Here is a 15957-nt window from a genome sequence, read left to right as displayed (position 1 = left end):
AGGGAGAGAGAAACTGGGGAATTATAGACTGGTTAGCCTGACATCGGTGGTGGGGAAAATGCTCGAGTCAGTTATCAAAGATGTGATAACAGCACATTTGGAAAGCGGTGAAATCATCGGACAAATTCAGCATGGATTTGTGAAAGGAAAATCGTGTCTGACAAATCTTACAGAATTTTTTGAGTATGTAACTAGTAGAGTGGATAGGGGAGAACCAGTGGATGTGGTATATTTGGATTTTCAAAAGGCTTTTGACAAGGTCCCACACAGGAGATTAGTGTGCAAACTTAAAGCACACTGTATTGCGGGTGTGGTGTTGATGTGGATAGAGAATTGATTGGCAGACAGGAAGCAAAGAGTGGGAATAAACAGGACCTTTTCAGAATGGCAGGCAGTGAATAGTGGGGTACCGCAGGGCTCAGTGCTAGGACCCCAGTTGTTTAGAATATATATTAATGACTTAGATGAGGGAATTAAATGCAGCATCTCCAAGTTTGCGGATGACACGAAGCTGGGCGGCAGTGTTAGCTGTGAGGAGGATGCTAAGAGGATGCAGGGTGACTTGGATAGGTTAGGTGAGTGGGCAAATTCATGGCAGATGCAATTGAATGTGGATAAATGTGAGGTTATCCACTTTGGTGGCAAAAACAGGAAAACAGATTATTATCTGAATGGTGGCCGATTAGGAAAAGGGGAGGTGCAACGAGACCTGGGTGTCATTATACACCAGTCATTGAAAGTGGGCATGCAGGTACAGCAGGCGGTGAAAAAGGCGAATGGTATGCTGGCATTTATAGCGAGAGGATTCGAGTACAGGAGCAGGGAGGTACTACTGCAGTTGTACAAGGCCTTGGTGAGACCACACCTGGAGTATTGTGTGCAGTTTTGGTCCCCTAATCTGAGGAAAGACATCCTTGCCATAGAGGGAGTACAAAGAAGGTTCACCAGATTGATTCCTGGGATGGCAGGACTTTCATATGATGAAAAACTGGATGAACTGGGCTTATACTCACTGGAATTTAGAAGATTGAGGGGGGATTTTATCGAAACGTATAAAATTCTAAAGGGATTGGACCGGGTAGATGCAGGAAGATTGTTCCCGATGTTGGGGAAGTCCAGAATGAGGGGCCACAGTTTAAGGATAAAGGGGAAGCCTTTTAGGACCGAGATGAGGAAAAACTTCTTCACACAGAGAGTGGTGAATCTGTGGAATTCTCTGCCACAGGAAAACAGTTGGGGCCAGTTCATTGGCTATATTTAAGAGGGAGTTAGATATGGCCCTTCTGGCTAAGGGGATCAGGGGGTATGGAGGGAAGGCTGGTACAGGGTTCTGAGTTGGATGATCAGCCATGATCATACTGAATGGCGGTGCAGGCTGGAAGGGCCGAATGGCCTACTGCACCTATTCTCTATGTTTCTGTGTTTCTCTCTTTTATCTAGTCACTTCTTTCCAGCTTTTTCCTTTTGAAATCTATTATCATCTTCTTGATTATTTTCAGTGACATGGCTAGTGAAAGTTTGCTGATCCTTGATTCCATCCAGACTGACAGTGGTTTCACTCATTCTGGGAGATTAAAGTCATGCCATACCAAATGGAATATTCGGGCTTCTGAAATGTCAAAACGTACTTTCAACCCAATCCGTACCATTGTGGATAAAATGAAAATCGAGCCAAATCCCAAGAAGGCCATGATTTCACTCTCTATTGGTAAGAGACAGCGTACAATGATTTGCACTTTATAAGAGCACCGAGCTCATACAATAATGGGCTATTATATTTATCTTTTTATTTTATTTAAAGATACAGTGTGGAATAGGTCCTTCCAGCCTTCAACCTATATTTAACCCTAGCCTAATCACAGGACAATTTATAATGACCAATTAACCTACTAACTGGTACGTCTTTGGACTGTGGGAGGAAACCAATGTATACACTTGCTTACAGAGGTCACTGGAAATGAACTCCAAAGTCCAGTGCTCAGAGCTGTAATAGCATTGCACTAACTGTTATGCTGCTATGGCACCCATTTTGTCAGTTCAGACTGGGGTAAAGATTGATTGAAAACGGATAAGTTTGAAGTGTGATTCAGAGGTAAATTTGAATGCATCTGTATTGTCTAATTCATGGGATATGAAATGAATGTTGTAGACTTTGCGGGATTTCACTCAGTTTTCCAAAGGATTGTTGTGATTTTGCAGCTGATAGATATTTTTAAAAAGATTTTTATGTTCCTTTGGGGATAGTAGGAAAGTGATATTGGAGTTGGGGAGGCAGAAAAGATGTGAGGTTGCTGAGGTAGATCAAATTAGTAAATTGGATTGTTATTGTTGCAAGTACTGAAGCCCAATTAAAACTTTTCTTGTATACTATTCATACAGATCATTTCATTTCAACAGTACATTGTGGTAGTATAAGGTAAAATAATAACAATGCAGAGTAAAGTGTTAGTTAAAGTGAAAGTGCAGTGCAGGTACACAATAAGGTATAACATCATAGCAAGATAGAGTGTGAAGTCAAGTGTCAATTTTATCACACTACGGAACTGTTCAATGGATTTATAACAATGGGAAGTTGTCCTTGAGTCTGGTGGTACATGCTTTCAGAGAATTTAGGAATCAGTCAGGGAATTGGAGCTTGGGCTAGATTTATTGCTTGTGGAGGTGTTCAGTGAAGGTTGCAAGTGAAAAGAGGGATCCTGGTGGGAGAAGGGTGTAACAATTCTAATTTGAGATTATAACTGTAGAAAGTAATGTTACAATTTCTGTTTGAATTCTTGCTGGGAGGAGAAACCTACTGGTCCATGGCTACTGTTTACCCTTCACAGGTGTAAAGGAACTGCTTTCCCAGATCGCAAAGTTTAATTCTGAAAAAAAAATAAGCATCCTCATGAGCCTAATGTTGATGAATGTGTCAATAATCTGACTACCTTTTTATTAAAGGTGATCCCACAGTTTTTGGGAACCTTCCAACGAATGAAAAGATTTTGCAGGCCATGAAAGAAGCAGTGGACTCGGGAAAATTCAATGGCTATGCACCTTCCACAGGTACTGACTTAGAGTTCCAATGCAGTGTAATGGCTAGGTTATAAACTACATTTGAATTTTGATTCTCTTTATAGACAATTTACATAATTTCTGCTGTATGTGTGTTAACTTCAGTGAGTTGAAGAGATTTGGTTCAAATGAAATGGAAACAAAGATTGACCACTACTCGGGAAATGAACAAATTATCTTTAAAATATATAGTCTGCTTGTGAAAACAATATAAATAAAGAATATCTAACATAACCCTTTGTGACTTTAAAACCCTATACATTTTCTCTGCTCTTAAGTCTTTAATTGGTCCACATACGTAAGTACATCAACCATGGAAATTATACAATTTGTTAATTTTTTTATTACAATACAGGAGCAGGTTGTTTATTTCTTTTGTCCATGCCAGCTCCCAGCAACTGATTAACATCTGCCCTATTCCTCTCATTTCCAGGTAGTCCTAAAACCTGATGGTTGGTATGGACATGGTTTCTCTATGCTCCTATGAACCCCTATCAGCTCAAGTATGCTTGTCTCAGTCCTAACTATTTTGCTCCATGTTTGCAGATTATGATACATGATTCTGGACACATGCTCAGGAGATATAATCCCTTCAACTAGTTTGTCCAGTCCTGTCAGGCACACTTTCAGTATCGATGCAGGGTTTTAATCCAAAATGTTGTCTATCCCTTTGACTCCACAGATGCTGCCTGGTCCACTGAGTTCCTCCAACAGGTTTTTTTTTTGCTCCAGATTCCAACATCTGCATTTTTTTGTGTCTCCCGTCAAAACTTTGTATGCTTCAATGAGCATAGAACATTGAATATTGCAGCACAGAACAGGGGCTTCAGCCCACAATGTTGTGCTGACCTTTTAACCTATTCTTTCCTACCACATAACCCAACATTTTTCTATCATCCATGTGCCTATCTAAGAGTTTCATAATGCCCCTGACATATCTGCCCCTACCACCACCTCTGGCATGCATCCACCACTCTGTGCAAAAAAAAAAATTAGCTCTGACATCCCCCCTATACTTTTCTCCAAACACCTTAAAGTGATGTCCCTTTGTATTAGCCATTTTTGCCCTTGGATATGGTCTCTGGCTACCCACTCTATTTATGCCTCTTATCTTGTACACCTCTATCAAGTCACCTCTCATCCTCTTTCACTCCAAAGAGTAAAGCCCAGATCACTCATTCTATCTTCATAAGACATGCCCCCTATTCCAGGCTGCATCCTGGTAAATCCCCTCTGCATCCCCTCTAAAGCTTCCATATCCTTCCTATAATGTGGTGACCAGATATGAACACAATATTCCAAGTGTGGCCTAACCAGGGTTTAAAGAGAGGCAACATAACCTTACAGCTCTTGAATTCAATCCCTGACTAGAGACAACCAACAAACTGTATACCCTCTTGACAACATTGACAACTTGTGCAGCAGCTTTGAGGGAATTGTGGACTTGGACTGCAAGAGCCCTCTATTCTTCCACACTGCCAAGTAACCTGTTGTTAACCCTGCATTCTTCCTCCAAATTTGACCTTCCAAAATAATTCCAAAGGAATGTCTCAGATGGTGTCCACAACATTTTGGAGAGGGAGGGAGAGCAGCCAGATGTCTTGGTACATATTGGTACCAATGACATAGGAAGGAAAAGCAAAGAGGTCCTGAAACGAGAATTTAGAGAGCAAGGCAGAAAGCTGAGAAGCAGGAGCTCCTGGGTAGAGATTTCTGGATTGCCACCCATGCCACACGCCAGTGAGGGTAGAAACAGGATGATTTGGCAGATAAATGTGTGGCTGAGAAGCTGGTGCAGGGAGCAGGGCTTCAGGTTCTTGGATCACTGGGATCTCTTCTGGGGGAGGTATGACCTGTTCAAAAGTGACGTGTTGCACCTGAACCCGAGGGGGACCAATATTCTCGTGGATAAGTTTGTTAGAACTATGAGGAGGGTTTAAACTAACTTGGTGGGCGGTGGGAACCAGAGTGAAGGGACTCAGGAAAGGACAAATGGTAAAAATGTAAAGATAGCGTGCAGTCAGTTTGGCAGGAAGGGCAGGCAGGTTATGGGACTTAGTTAAAACATAGGATAGTACAGAACAGTACAGGCCCTTCGGCCTACAATGTTGTGCTGACCCTCAAACCCTGCCTCCCATATAAGCCCCTACCTTAAATTCCTCCATATACCTGTCTAGTAGTCTCTTAAACTTCACTAGTGTATCTGCCTCCACCACTGACTCAAGCAGTGCATTCCACGCACCAACCACTCTCTGAGTAAAATCCTTCCTCTAATATCCCCTTTGAACTTCCCACACCTTACCTTAAAGCCATGTCCTCTTGTATTGAGCAGTGGTGCCCTGGGGAAGAGGCGCTGGCTATCCACTCTATCTATTCCTCTTATTATCTTGTACACCTCTATCATGTCTCCTCTCATCCTCCTTCCCTCCAAAGAGTAAAGCCCTAGCTCCCTTAATCTCTGATCATAATGCATACTCTCTAAACCAGGCAGCATCCTGGTAAATCTCCTCTGTACCCTTTTCAATGCTTCCACATCCTTCCTATAGTGAGGTGACCAGAACTGGACACAGTACTCCAAGTGTGGCCTAACCAGAGTTTTATAGAGCTGCATCATTATGTCGCGACTCTTAAACTCTATCCCTCGACCTATGAAAGCTAACACCCCATAGGCTTTCTTAACTACCCTATCCACCTGTGAGGCAACTTTCAGGGATCTGTGGACACGTACCCCCAGATCCCTCTGCTCCTCCACACTACCAAGTATCCTGCCATTTACTTTGTACTCTGCCTTGGAGTTTGTCCTTCCAAGGTGTACCACCTCACGCTTCTCCGGGTTGAACTCCATCTGCCACTTCTCAGCCCACTCCTGCATCCTGTCAATGTCTCTCTGCAATCTTTGACAATCCTCTACACTATCTACAACACCACCAACCTTTGTGTCATCTGCAAACTTGCCGACCCACCCTTCTACCCCCATATCCAGGTCGTTAATAAAAATCACGAAAAGTAGAGGTCCCAAAACAGATCCTTGTGGGACATCACTAGTCATAATCTTCCAATCTGAATGTACTCCCTCCACCACGACCCTCTGCCTTCTGCAGGCAAGCCAATTCTGAATCCACCCAGCAAAACTTCCCTGGATCCCATGCCTTCTGACTTTCTGAATAAGCCTACCGTGTGGAACCTTGTCAAATGCCTTACTAAGATCCATATAGATCACATCCACTGCTCTACCCTCATCTATATACCTGGTCACCACCTCAAAGAACTCTATCAGGCTTGTTAGACATGATCTGCCCTTCACAAAGCCATGCTGACTGTCCCTGATCAGAACATGATTCTCTAAATGCCCAGAGATCCTATCTCTAAGAGTCTTTTCCAACAGCTTTCCCACCACAGGCATAAGGCTCACTGGTCTATAATTACCCGGACTATCCCTACTACCTTTTTTGAACAAGGGGACAACATTCACCTCCCTCCAATCCTCCGGTACCATTCCCGTTGACAATGAGGACATAAAGATCCTAGCCAGAGGCTCAGCAATCTCTTCCCTCGCCTCGTGGAGCAGCCTGGGGAATATTCCATCAGGCCCTGGGGACTTATCCGTCCTAGTGTATTTTAACAACTCCAACACCTCCTCTCCCTTAATATGAACATGCTCCAGAACATCAACCTCACTCATATTGTCTTCACCATCATCAAGTTCCCTCTCATTGGTGAATACCGAAGAGAAGTATTCATTGAGGACCTCGCTCACTTCCACAGCCTCCAGGTACATCTTCCCACCTTTATCTCTAATTGGTCCTACCTTCACTCCTGTCATCCTTTTTCTCTTCACATAATTGAAGAATGCCTTGAGGTTTTCCTTTACCCTACTTGCCAAGACCTTCTCATGCCCCCTTCTTGCTCTTCTCAGCCCCTTCTTAAGCTCCTTTCTTGCTTCCTTATATTCCTCAATAGACCCATCTGATCCTTGCTTCCAAAACCTCATGTATGCTGCCTTCTTCCACCTGACTAGATTTTCCACCTCACTTGTCACCCATGGTTCCTTCACCCTACCATTCTTTATCTTCCTCACCGGGACAAATTTATCCCTAACATCCTGCAAGAGATCTCTAAACATCGACCACATGTCTATAGTACGTTTCCCTGCAAAAACATCATCTCAATTCACACCCGTAAGTTCTAGCCTTATAGCCTCATATTTTGCCCTTCCCCAAATAAAAATTTTCCTGTCCTCTCTGATTCTATCCTTTTCCATGATAATGCTAAAGGCCAGGGAGCGGTGGTCACTGTCCCCCAGATGCTCATCCACTGAGAGATCTGTGACCTGACCCAGTTCATTACCTAGTACTAGATCTAGTATGGCATTCCCCCTAGTCGGCCTGTCCACATACTGTGACAGGAATCCATCCTGGACACACTTAACAAACTCTGCCCCATCTAAACCCTTGGAACTAATCAGGTGCCAATCAATATTAGGTAAGTTAAAGTCACCCATGATAGTTGCAGCCAACAGGCTGAGTATCAAATCATTAGGGATGCAGAATCAAAAGGGATAACAAATACGGTACTTAAGGTGATGTATCTAAATGCGCATAGTATAAGAAATAAGGTGGATGATCTTGTTGCAATATTACAAATTGCCAGGTATGATGTCGTGGCCATCTCTGAATCGTGGCTGAAGGATGGTTGTAATTGGGAGCCTAGTGTCCAAAGTTACAAGTTACATCGGAGGGATAGTAAAGTAGGCAGAGAGGCTGGTGTTACTCTACTGGTAAAGAATGGCATCAGATCATTAGAAAGATGTGACATAGGATCGGAAGATGTTGAATCATTGTGGGTTGAGTTAAGAATCTGCAAGGGTAAAAGGATTGGGTGTTATGTATGAACTGGAGGCGATTAGGGAGCTTAAGGTAAAAGAACCCTTAGGAACCAGTAATCACAATATGATTGAGTTCAACTTGAAATTTGACAGGGAAAAAGTAAAATCTGATGTAGCAATATTGCAGTGGAGTAAGGGAAATTACAGTGGTATGAGAGAGGAGTTGCCCGAAGTAAATTGGAAGGAGCTGCTGGCAGGGATGTCAGCAGAGCAACAATGGCGCGCATTTCTGGGGAAAAATGAGGAAGGTGCAGGACATGTGTATTCCAAAAATGAAGAAATACTCAAATGGTAAATAGTACAACTGTGGCTGACAAGGGAAATCAAAGCTATTGTAAAACCAAAAGAAAGGGGATACAACAAAACAAAAATTAGTGGGAAGATAGAGGATTGGGAAGTTTTTAAAAACCTACAGAGAGCAACTAAAGAAATCATTAGAAGGCAAAAGATGAAATATGAAAGCAAGCTAGCAAATATTATCAAAGAGGATATTAAAAGTTTTATCTTAAAACTAAGAGAAATGAGAGTGGATATAGGACTGCTAGAAAATGAGGCAGGAGAAATAATAACAAGTGACAAGGAGATGGCTGATGAACTAAATGAGTATTTTGCATCAGTCTTCACAGTGGAGGGCACTAGCAGTATGCCTGAGGTGTGAGGGAAGAGAAGTGGGTCCAGTTACTATTACCTGGAGAAGGTGCTCGAAAAGCTGAAAGACCTAAAGATACATAAATCACCTGGACCAGATGAACTGCACCCTAGGGTTCTGAAAGGGGAAGCGTTAGAGATTGTGGTGGCATTAGAAATGATCTTTCAGAAATCAATGGACTCTGGCATGGTGCCAGAGGACTGGAAAATTGCAAATGTCACACCACTCTTTAAGAAAGGAGGACGTCAACACAAAGGAAATTATCGACCAGTTAGCCTGACCTCAATGGTTCGGAAGAAGTTAGAGTCAATTGTTAAGGATGAGGTGATGGAGTACTTGGTGACACAGGACAAGATAGTACAAAATCAGCATGGTCTCTTTCAAGGAAAATCCTGCCTGACAAACCTGTTGGAATTCTTTGAAGAGATTACAAGTAGGATAGATAAAGGGGATGTGGTGGATGTTGTATATTTGGACTTTCAGAAGGCCTTTGACAAGGTGCCACACATGAGGCTGCTTCCCAAGTTAAGAGCCCATTGTACTACAGGAAATTTACTAGCATGGTTAGAGCATTGGTTGATTGGTAGGAGGCAGCAAGTTGGAATAAAAGGATCCTTTTCTGGTTGGCTGCCAGTGACCAGTTGTGTTCTGCAGGGATTGGTGTTGGGACCACTTCTTTTTATGCTGCATATAAATGATTTAGATAATAGAATAGATGGCTTTGTTGCCAAGTTTGCAGCTGATACGAAGATTGGTGGAGGGGTAGGTAGTGTTGAGGAAACAGGTAGGATGCAGAAGGATTTAGACAGATTAGGAGAATGGGCAAGAAAGTGGCAAATGAAGTACAATGTTGGAAAATGCATGGTCATGCACTTTGTTAGTAGAAATAAATGTGCAGACTATCTTATAAACTGGGAGAAAATCCAAGAATCTGAGATGCAGAGGGACTTAGAAGACCTTGTGCAGAACACCTTGAATGTTAGCTTGCAGGTTGAGTCGGTGGTGAAGAGGACAAATGCCATGTTCGCATTCATTTCAAGAGGTCTAGAATGCAAGAGCAAGGGTGTGATGCTGAGGCTTTATAAGACACCGGTGAGGGTTCACCTTGAGGATTGTGAACAGTTTTGGGCCCCTCATCTTAGAAAAGTTGTGCTGGCATTGGAGAGGGTCCAGAGGAGATCACAAGGATGATTCCAGGAATGAAAGAGTTATCATATGAGAAACATTTGGTTTCTCAAGGTTATGGGGATAAGGCAGGAACTGGATACTGATAGTGGATGATCAGCCATGATCACAGTGAATGGCGGTGCTGGCTCGAAGGGCCGAATGGCCTACTCCTGCACCTATTGTCTATTGTCTATTATCTGTTTGATGGCTCTGGGTCTGTACTTGCTGGAATTCAGAAGGATGAGGGGGGATCTCATTGAAACATTTTGAATGTTGAAAGGCATAGACAGAGTACATGTGGAATGATATTTCCCATGGTGGGAGAGTCCAGGACAAGCTTCAGGATAGAAAGCCGTCCTTTCAAAACAGAGATGCAGAAAAATTTCTTCAGCCAAAGGGTAGTGAAATTGTGGAATTTGTTGCCATGTGCAGCTATGGAGGCCAGGTCACTGGGTGTGTTTAAGGCAGAGATGATAGGTTCTTGATTGGACAAAGCATCAAAGGTTACGAGGAGAAGGTCAGGAACTGTGGTTGAGGAGGAGATAGAAAAAAGGATTAGCCGCGATTGAATGGCAGAGCAGACTCAATGGACCAGATGCTCTTAAGGTCTATAAATCATTTCACGTTTTTCTGGGTTGAACACCATCTGCAATTTCTCAAGAGTATCTCTGCGTCTTGTCAATGTCCCATAGCAACTTACAATAAGACCTCAAAGGTAGTAATCTTGGTATTACTGCTAGTGCCACACGACAGTGAGTACAGGAATAGAGTGAGGTGGAGGATAAATGTGCGGTGAGGGATTGGAACAGGGGGCAGGAATTCAGATTTCTGGATGATTGGGACCTCTTTTGGGACAGGTGTAAATCTGAAGGGGACCAATATCATGGCAGGGAGGTTTGCTAAGGCTGTTGGGGAGAGTTTAAACCAGAATTACTGAGGGGTGGGAACTAAAGAGGCAGAGGACGGGGTGGTTGGCTCACAAATAGAGAAACCTTGGAGACAGTGCAAGAGGGAGGATAGGCAGGTGATAGAGAAGGGATATGCTCAGAACGATGGTTTGAGATGTGTCTAATTTAATGCGAGAAGCATCATGAACAAAGTGGATGAGCTTAGAGCGTGGATCAGCACTTGGAGCTATAATGATGTGGCCATTACAGAGACTTGGATGATGCAGGGGCAGGAATGGCTACTTAGAGTGCCAGGCTTTAGATGTTTCAGAAAGGACAGGGAGGGAGACAAGAAGTGGGGGTGTTGCATTGCTGGTCAGAGATAGTGTCACGGCTGCAGAAAAGGAGGAAGTCATGGAGGGATTGCCTACTGAGTCTCTGTGGGTGGAAGTTAGAAACAGGAAGAGGTCAATAAATCTACTGGGTGTTTTTTATAGACCACCCAATAGTAACAGGGACATCGAGAAAGACGAATTCTGGAAAGGTGTAATAATAACAGGGTTGTTGTGGTGGGAGATTTTAATTTCTCAAATATTGGTTGGCATCTCCTGAGAGCAAGGGGTTTAGATGGGGTGGAGTTTGTTAGGTGTGTTCAGGAAGGTTTCTAGAAGCATACTAGAGGAGAGGCTGTACTTGATCTGGTATTGGGAAATGAGCCTGGTCAGGTGTCAGGTCTCTCAGTGGGACAGCATTTTGGAGACAGTGACCACAATTCTATCTCCCTTACCATAGCATTGGAGAGGGAAAGGAACAGGCAAGTTAGTAAAGCGTTTAATTGGAGTAAGGGGAAATATGAGGCTATCAGGCAGGAACTTGGAAGCATAAATTGGGAACAGCTGTTCTGAGGGAAATCTACGGCAGAAATGTGGTAAATGTTCAGGGGATATTTGCATGGCGTTCTGCATAGTTATGTTCCAATGAGACAGGGAAAGGATGGTAGGGTACAAGAAGCATGGTGTACAAAGGCTGCTGAAGATCTAGTCCAGAAGAAAAGAAGAGCTTACGAAAGGTTCAAAAAACTAGTTAATGATAGAGATCTAGAAGATTATAAGGCTAGCAGGAAGGAGCTTAAGAATGAAATTAGGAGAGCCAGAAGGGGCCATGAGAAGGCCTTGGTGAGCAGGATTAAGGAAAACCCCAAGGCATTCTACAAGTATGTGAAGAGTAAGAGGATAAGATATGAGAGAATAGGACCAATCAAGTGTGATAGTGGAAAATTGTATATGGAACTAGAGGAGATAGCAGAGGTACTGAATGAATACTTTGCTTCAGTATTCACTATAGAAAAGGATCTTGGCAATTGTAGGGATGACTTAAAGTGGATTGAAAAGCTTGAGCATATAGACATTAAGAAAGAGGATGTGCTGGAGCTTTTGGAAAGCATGATGCTGGATAAGTCTCCAGGTCCGTCCGAGATGTACCCCAGGCTACTGTGGAATGCGAGGAAGGAGATTGCTAAGCCTCTGGCAATGATCTTTGAATCATCAATGGGGGCGGGAGAGGTTCCGGAGGATTGGAGGGTAGCAGATGTTGTTCCTTTATTCAAGAAAGGAAGTAGAAATAGCCCAGGAAATTATAAACCAGTGAGTCTTATTTCAGTGGCTGGTAAGTTGATGGAAAAGATCCTGAGAGGCAGGATTTATGAACATTTGGAGAGGCATAGTATGATTAGGAATAGTCAGCATGGCTTTGTGAAAGGCAGGTTGTGCCTTACGAGCCTGACTGAATTTTTTGAGGATGTGACTGAACAAGTTGATGAAGATAGAGCAGTAGGTGTAGTGTGTATGAATGTCAGCAAGGCATTTGATAAGGTACTCCATGCAAGGCTTATTGAGAAAATAAGGAGGCATGGGTTCCAAGGGGACCTTGCTTTGTGCATCTAGAATTGACTTGCCCACAGAAGGGAAAAATGGTTGTAGACAGGTCATATTCTGCATTGAGGTCGGTGACCAGTGGTGTGCCTCAGCAATCTGTTCTCTGACCCCTTCTGTTCGTGATTTTTACAAATGACCTGGATGAGAAAGTGGAAGGATGGGTTAGTAAATTTGCTGATGACACAAAGGTTGGGGGTGTTGTGGATAGTGTGGAGGGCTGTCAGAGGTTACAGCGGGACATCGATAGGATGCAAAACTGGACTGAGAAGTGGCAGATGGAGTTCAACCCAGATAAGTGTGAGGTGGTTCATTTTGGTAGGTCAAATATGGTGGCAGAATATAGTATAATTCTAAGACTCTTGGCAGTGTGGGGGATCAGAGGGATCTTCGGGGCCGAGTCCATAGGACACTCAAAGCTGCTGCGCAGGTTGACTCTGTGGTTAAGAAGGCATGTGGTGCCTTGGCCTTCATCAACCATGGGATTGAGTTTAAGTGCCAAGAGGTAATCTTACAGCTATGTAGGACCCTGGACAGACCCCACTTGGAGTACTGTGCTCAGTTCTGGTCTCCTCACTACAGGAAGGATGTGGAAACTATAGAAAAGGTACAGAAGAGATTTACAAGGATGTTGCCTAGATTGGAGGGCATGCCTTATGTGAATGGGTTGAGTGAACTCGGCCTTTTCTCCTTGGAGTGGCGGAGAATGAGAGGTGACCTGATAGAGGTGTACAAGATGATGAGAGGCATTGATCATGTGGATAGTCAGAGGCTTTTTCCCAGGGCTTAAATAGCTAACACAAGAGGGCACAGTTTTAAGGTGCTTGGAAGTAGGTACAGAGGAGATATCAGTGGTAAGTTATTTTACGCTGAGAATGGTGATTACATGGAATAGGCTGCCGGCGATGGTGGCAGAAGTGGATACGATAGGGTCTTTTAGGAGACTCCTGTCTAGGTACGTGGAGCTTAGAAAAATAGAGGGCTATAGGTAGCCCTAGGTTGTTTCTGAAGTACGTACATGCTCGGCACAGCATTATGGGCTGACGGCCTGTATTGTGCTGTAGGTTTTCTACGTTTCTAATAACCTTCCACATTATCCACAACTCCACGGACATTCGTTGAGATGAGAAAGTTGAAGCAAATATGGAGGTTATAGCAAGAAAGTCCAATAGACAAAGTGGGCATAGAGTGTGGAGAAGGTGTGATTGACTGAACTGCATTTACATTATTGCAAGAAGCCTCACAAGAAAGGTGAACTAAGTCAGGAGAGGATATGGATCAGCATATTAAATTGTGATTGAACACAGAACATAGAACAATACACCACAGGATGGGATCTTTTGCCTATCATATTGTGCAGAATTAAACACCGAACTAAACTAATCCCTCTGGTGACAAAAGTACATATCTGTTCGTTCTTCGCATATTCATGTGGCTACATATGAGCCTCTCCAATGCCTCCACTAGCATCCCTGGCAGTATATTCCAGGCACCCACCATTCTGTGTTTAAAAAAAACTTGCTTTGAACTCCCCCCGCCCCCTCCACCACCCACCTTAAATGCACATCCTCTATTATTAGACATTTTGATCCTGGGAAAAGGATACCAGCTGGAAAAATATATTGTCTGTCTGTTCTATCTATGCCCTCATAATCTTAATCAGTTCTATCAGGTCTGCCCTCAGCCTCCCCGCTCCAGAGAAAACTACCCAAGTTTGTCCAACCTTTCATCCTAACACATGCTCTCTAAACCAAGCAGCATCCTGTTAAATTTCTTTTGCATCCTCTCTAGAGCTCCCACATCCTTTCTATAATGGAGTGAACAGAAATGAACACTCCAGCAACACACATCAAAGTTGCTGGTGAACGCAGCAGGCCAGGCAGCATCTCTAGGAAGAGGTGCAGTCGGCGTTTCAGGCCGAGACCCTTCGTCAGGACACTCCAGATGTGTCTTAACCAGTTTTATAAAACTGCAATGTGATATCTCAAGTCTTAAACTCAATGTCTTGACTAATAAAGGCATGTATGCCACATGTCTTCTTTACTATCCCATTAGCTTTAATTTAATGGAGTGCTGATAGTACACCAGCTCAGGCTTCCCAAGTAGAAGGAGGAAAAGAAATCCTGGTTCTATTTTCTTATGTTCCTGCTACTCACTGTTTATGTGCGCAAAATGAATAAGACAATTTAAATTGCATCCAGGCTCATTTCTTCTGCTTTTTGTGTAGGTTATCAAAGTAGCAGGGATGCAGTGGCTAATTTCTACAGCTGTCCTGAGTCACCATTGACGGCAAAGGTAACGACTGGAAGCATTTACATTGTTGATAGGGAACCGCGGAGTGATGGGGATTATGGGAAAATATGCTATTGAGAATGTGGGGGATTGGGGGGCATAGCAAGATGTCTGAGAGTGGAAAACAAGGTGATAGGGAAGGAAAGAGTTGAGGGAAGGTTGTCGTTAGGGGAAGATAAGTGTTCCCTTTGACTACATGTGCGATGTAGAGGTTTGGAAGATTGCAATCAGAGTGATGGATTCTGGAAAGGAGTGGAGTGGTTAACTGACAGTGTACCAGTTAATACTAATCTAGAGGCATAGACTAACATTCCAGTGACCGGAGTTCATACTGAACCACTGCACTTGTAAAATTTAAATTCCTATTACGTCTACAACATTAATCATTCGGAATTAGATACAAAACAGGCCATTAGATTATGAAGGCACGTAGTCCCCTTTTATTGTCGTTTAGTAATGCATGCATTAAGAAATGATACATTATTTCCTCCGGTGTGATATCACAAAGCACAGGACAAACCAAGACTGAAAAAACTGACAAAACCACATAATTATACATATAAACAACAGGAATTCTGCAGATGCTGGAAATTCAAGCCTGCTGCGTTCACCAGCAACTTTTATGTGTGTTAATTATACATATAGTGATAACAGTGCACAATACTATAACTTGATGAAGAAAGTCCATGAGCACAGTAAAGTTCAAAGTTTCTCAAATGTCCCACATCTGACGCAGCCAGGAGAGGGAAGAAGAACTCTCCCTGCCGTGCTGACCACAATCCGACTCTGAGTCATCCGAAAACTTCGAGCTCTGATCAGCCTCCAACACCAAGTACTGAGAGCCATCTCTGTTCGAGTGATTCGACTTCAATCTTGGTCATCAAAAGCAGGCAAGGCCGGGGATTTTGAGGCCTACCCACCGAAAGATTCCCGACTACACAGTAACGACAGCAGCAGACGGGCGTTTCGGAAATTTCTCCAGATGTTCTTCTGTAGTAATGCTGACAACAAAATCTACCAGATTGTCATAAAGACCCATTTGGTTTATCCCCTTCTTTCAAGTGAGGAATTTTTCAACCTTTACCCAGTCGG

General features: G+C 43.3%; 1 protein-coding gene across 1 annotated transcript in view; it reads left to right on the top strand.

Annotated features, from left to right (window-relative positions):
- Positions 1-1503: 1503 nt before the first annotated feature.
- Positions 1504-15957, top strand: part of tat (tyrosine aminotransferase) — a 131524-nt gene continuing 117070 nt past the window's right edge. The window contains exons 1-3 of the mRNA XM_072279081.1: positions 1504-1708; positions 2941-3045; positions 14801-14868. Coding sequence (XP_072135182.1) covers positions 1504-1708; positions 2941-3045; positions 14801-14868 — 378 coding nt within the window. The remainder of the gene's footprint in view (positions 1709-2940; positions 3046-14800; positions 14869-15957) is intronic.

The sequence above is a fragment of the Mobula birostris genome, chromosome 15 (assembly GCF_030028105.1).
Source record: "Mobula birostris isolate sMobBir1 chromosome 15, sMobBir1.hap1, whole genome shotgun sequence".
In the NCBI taxonomy this organism is placed as follows: Eukaryota; Metazoa; Chordata; class Chondrichthyes; order Myliobatiformes; family Myliobatidae; genus Mobula; species Mobula birostris.
This window is presented reverse-complemented; position numbering and strand designations above follow the sequence as displayed.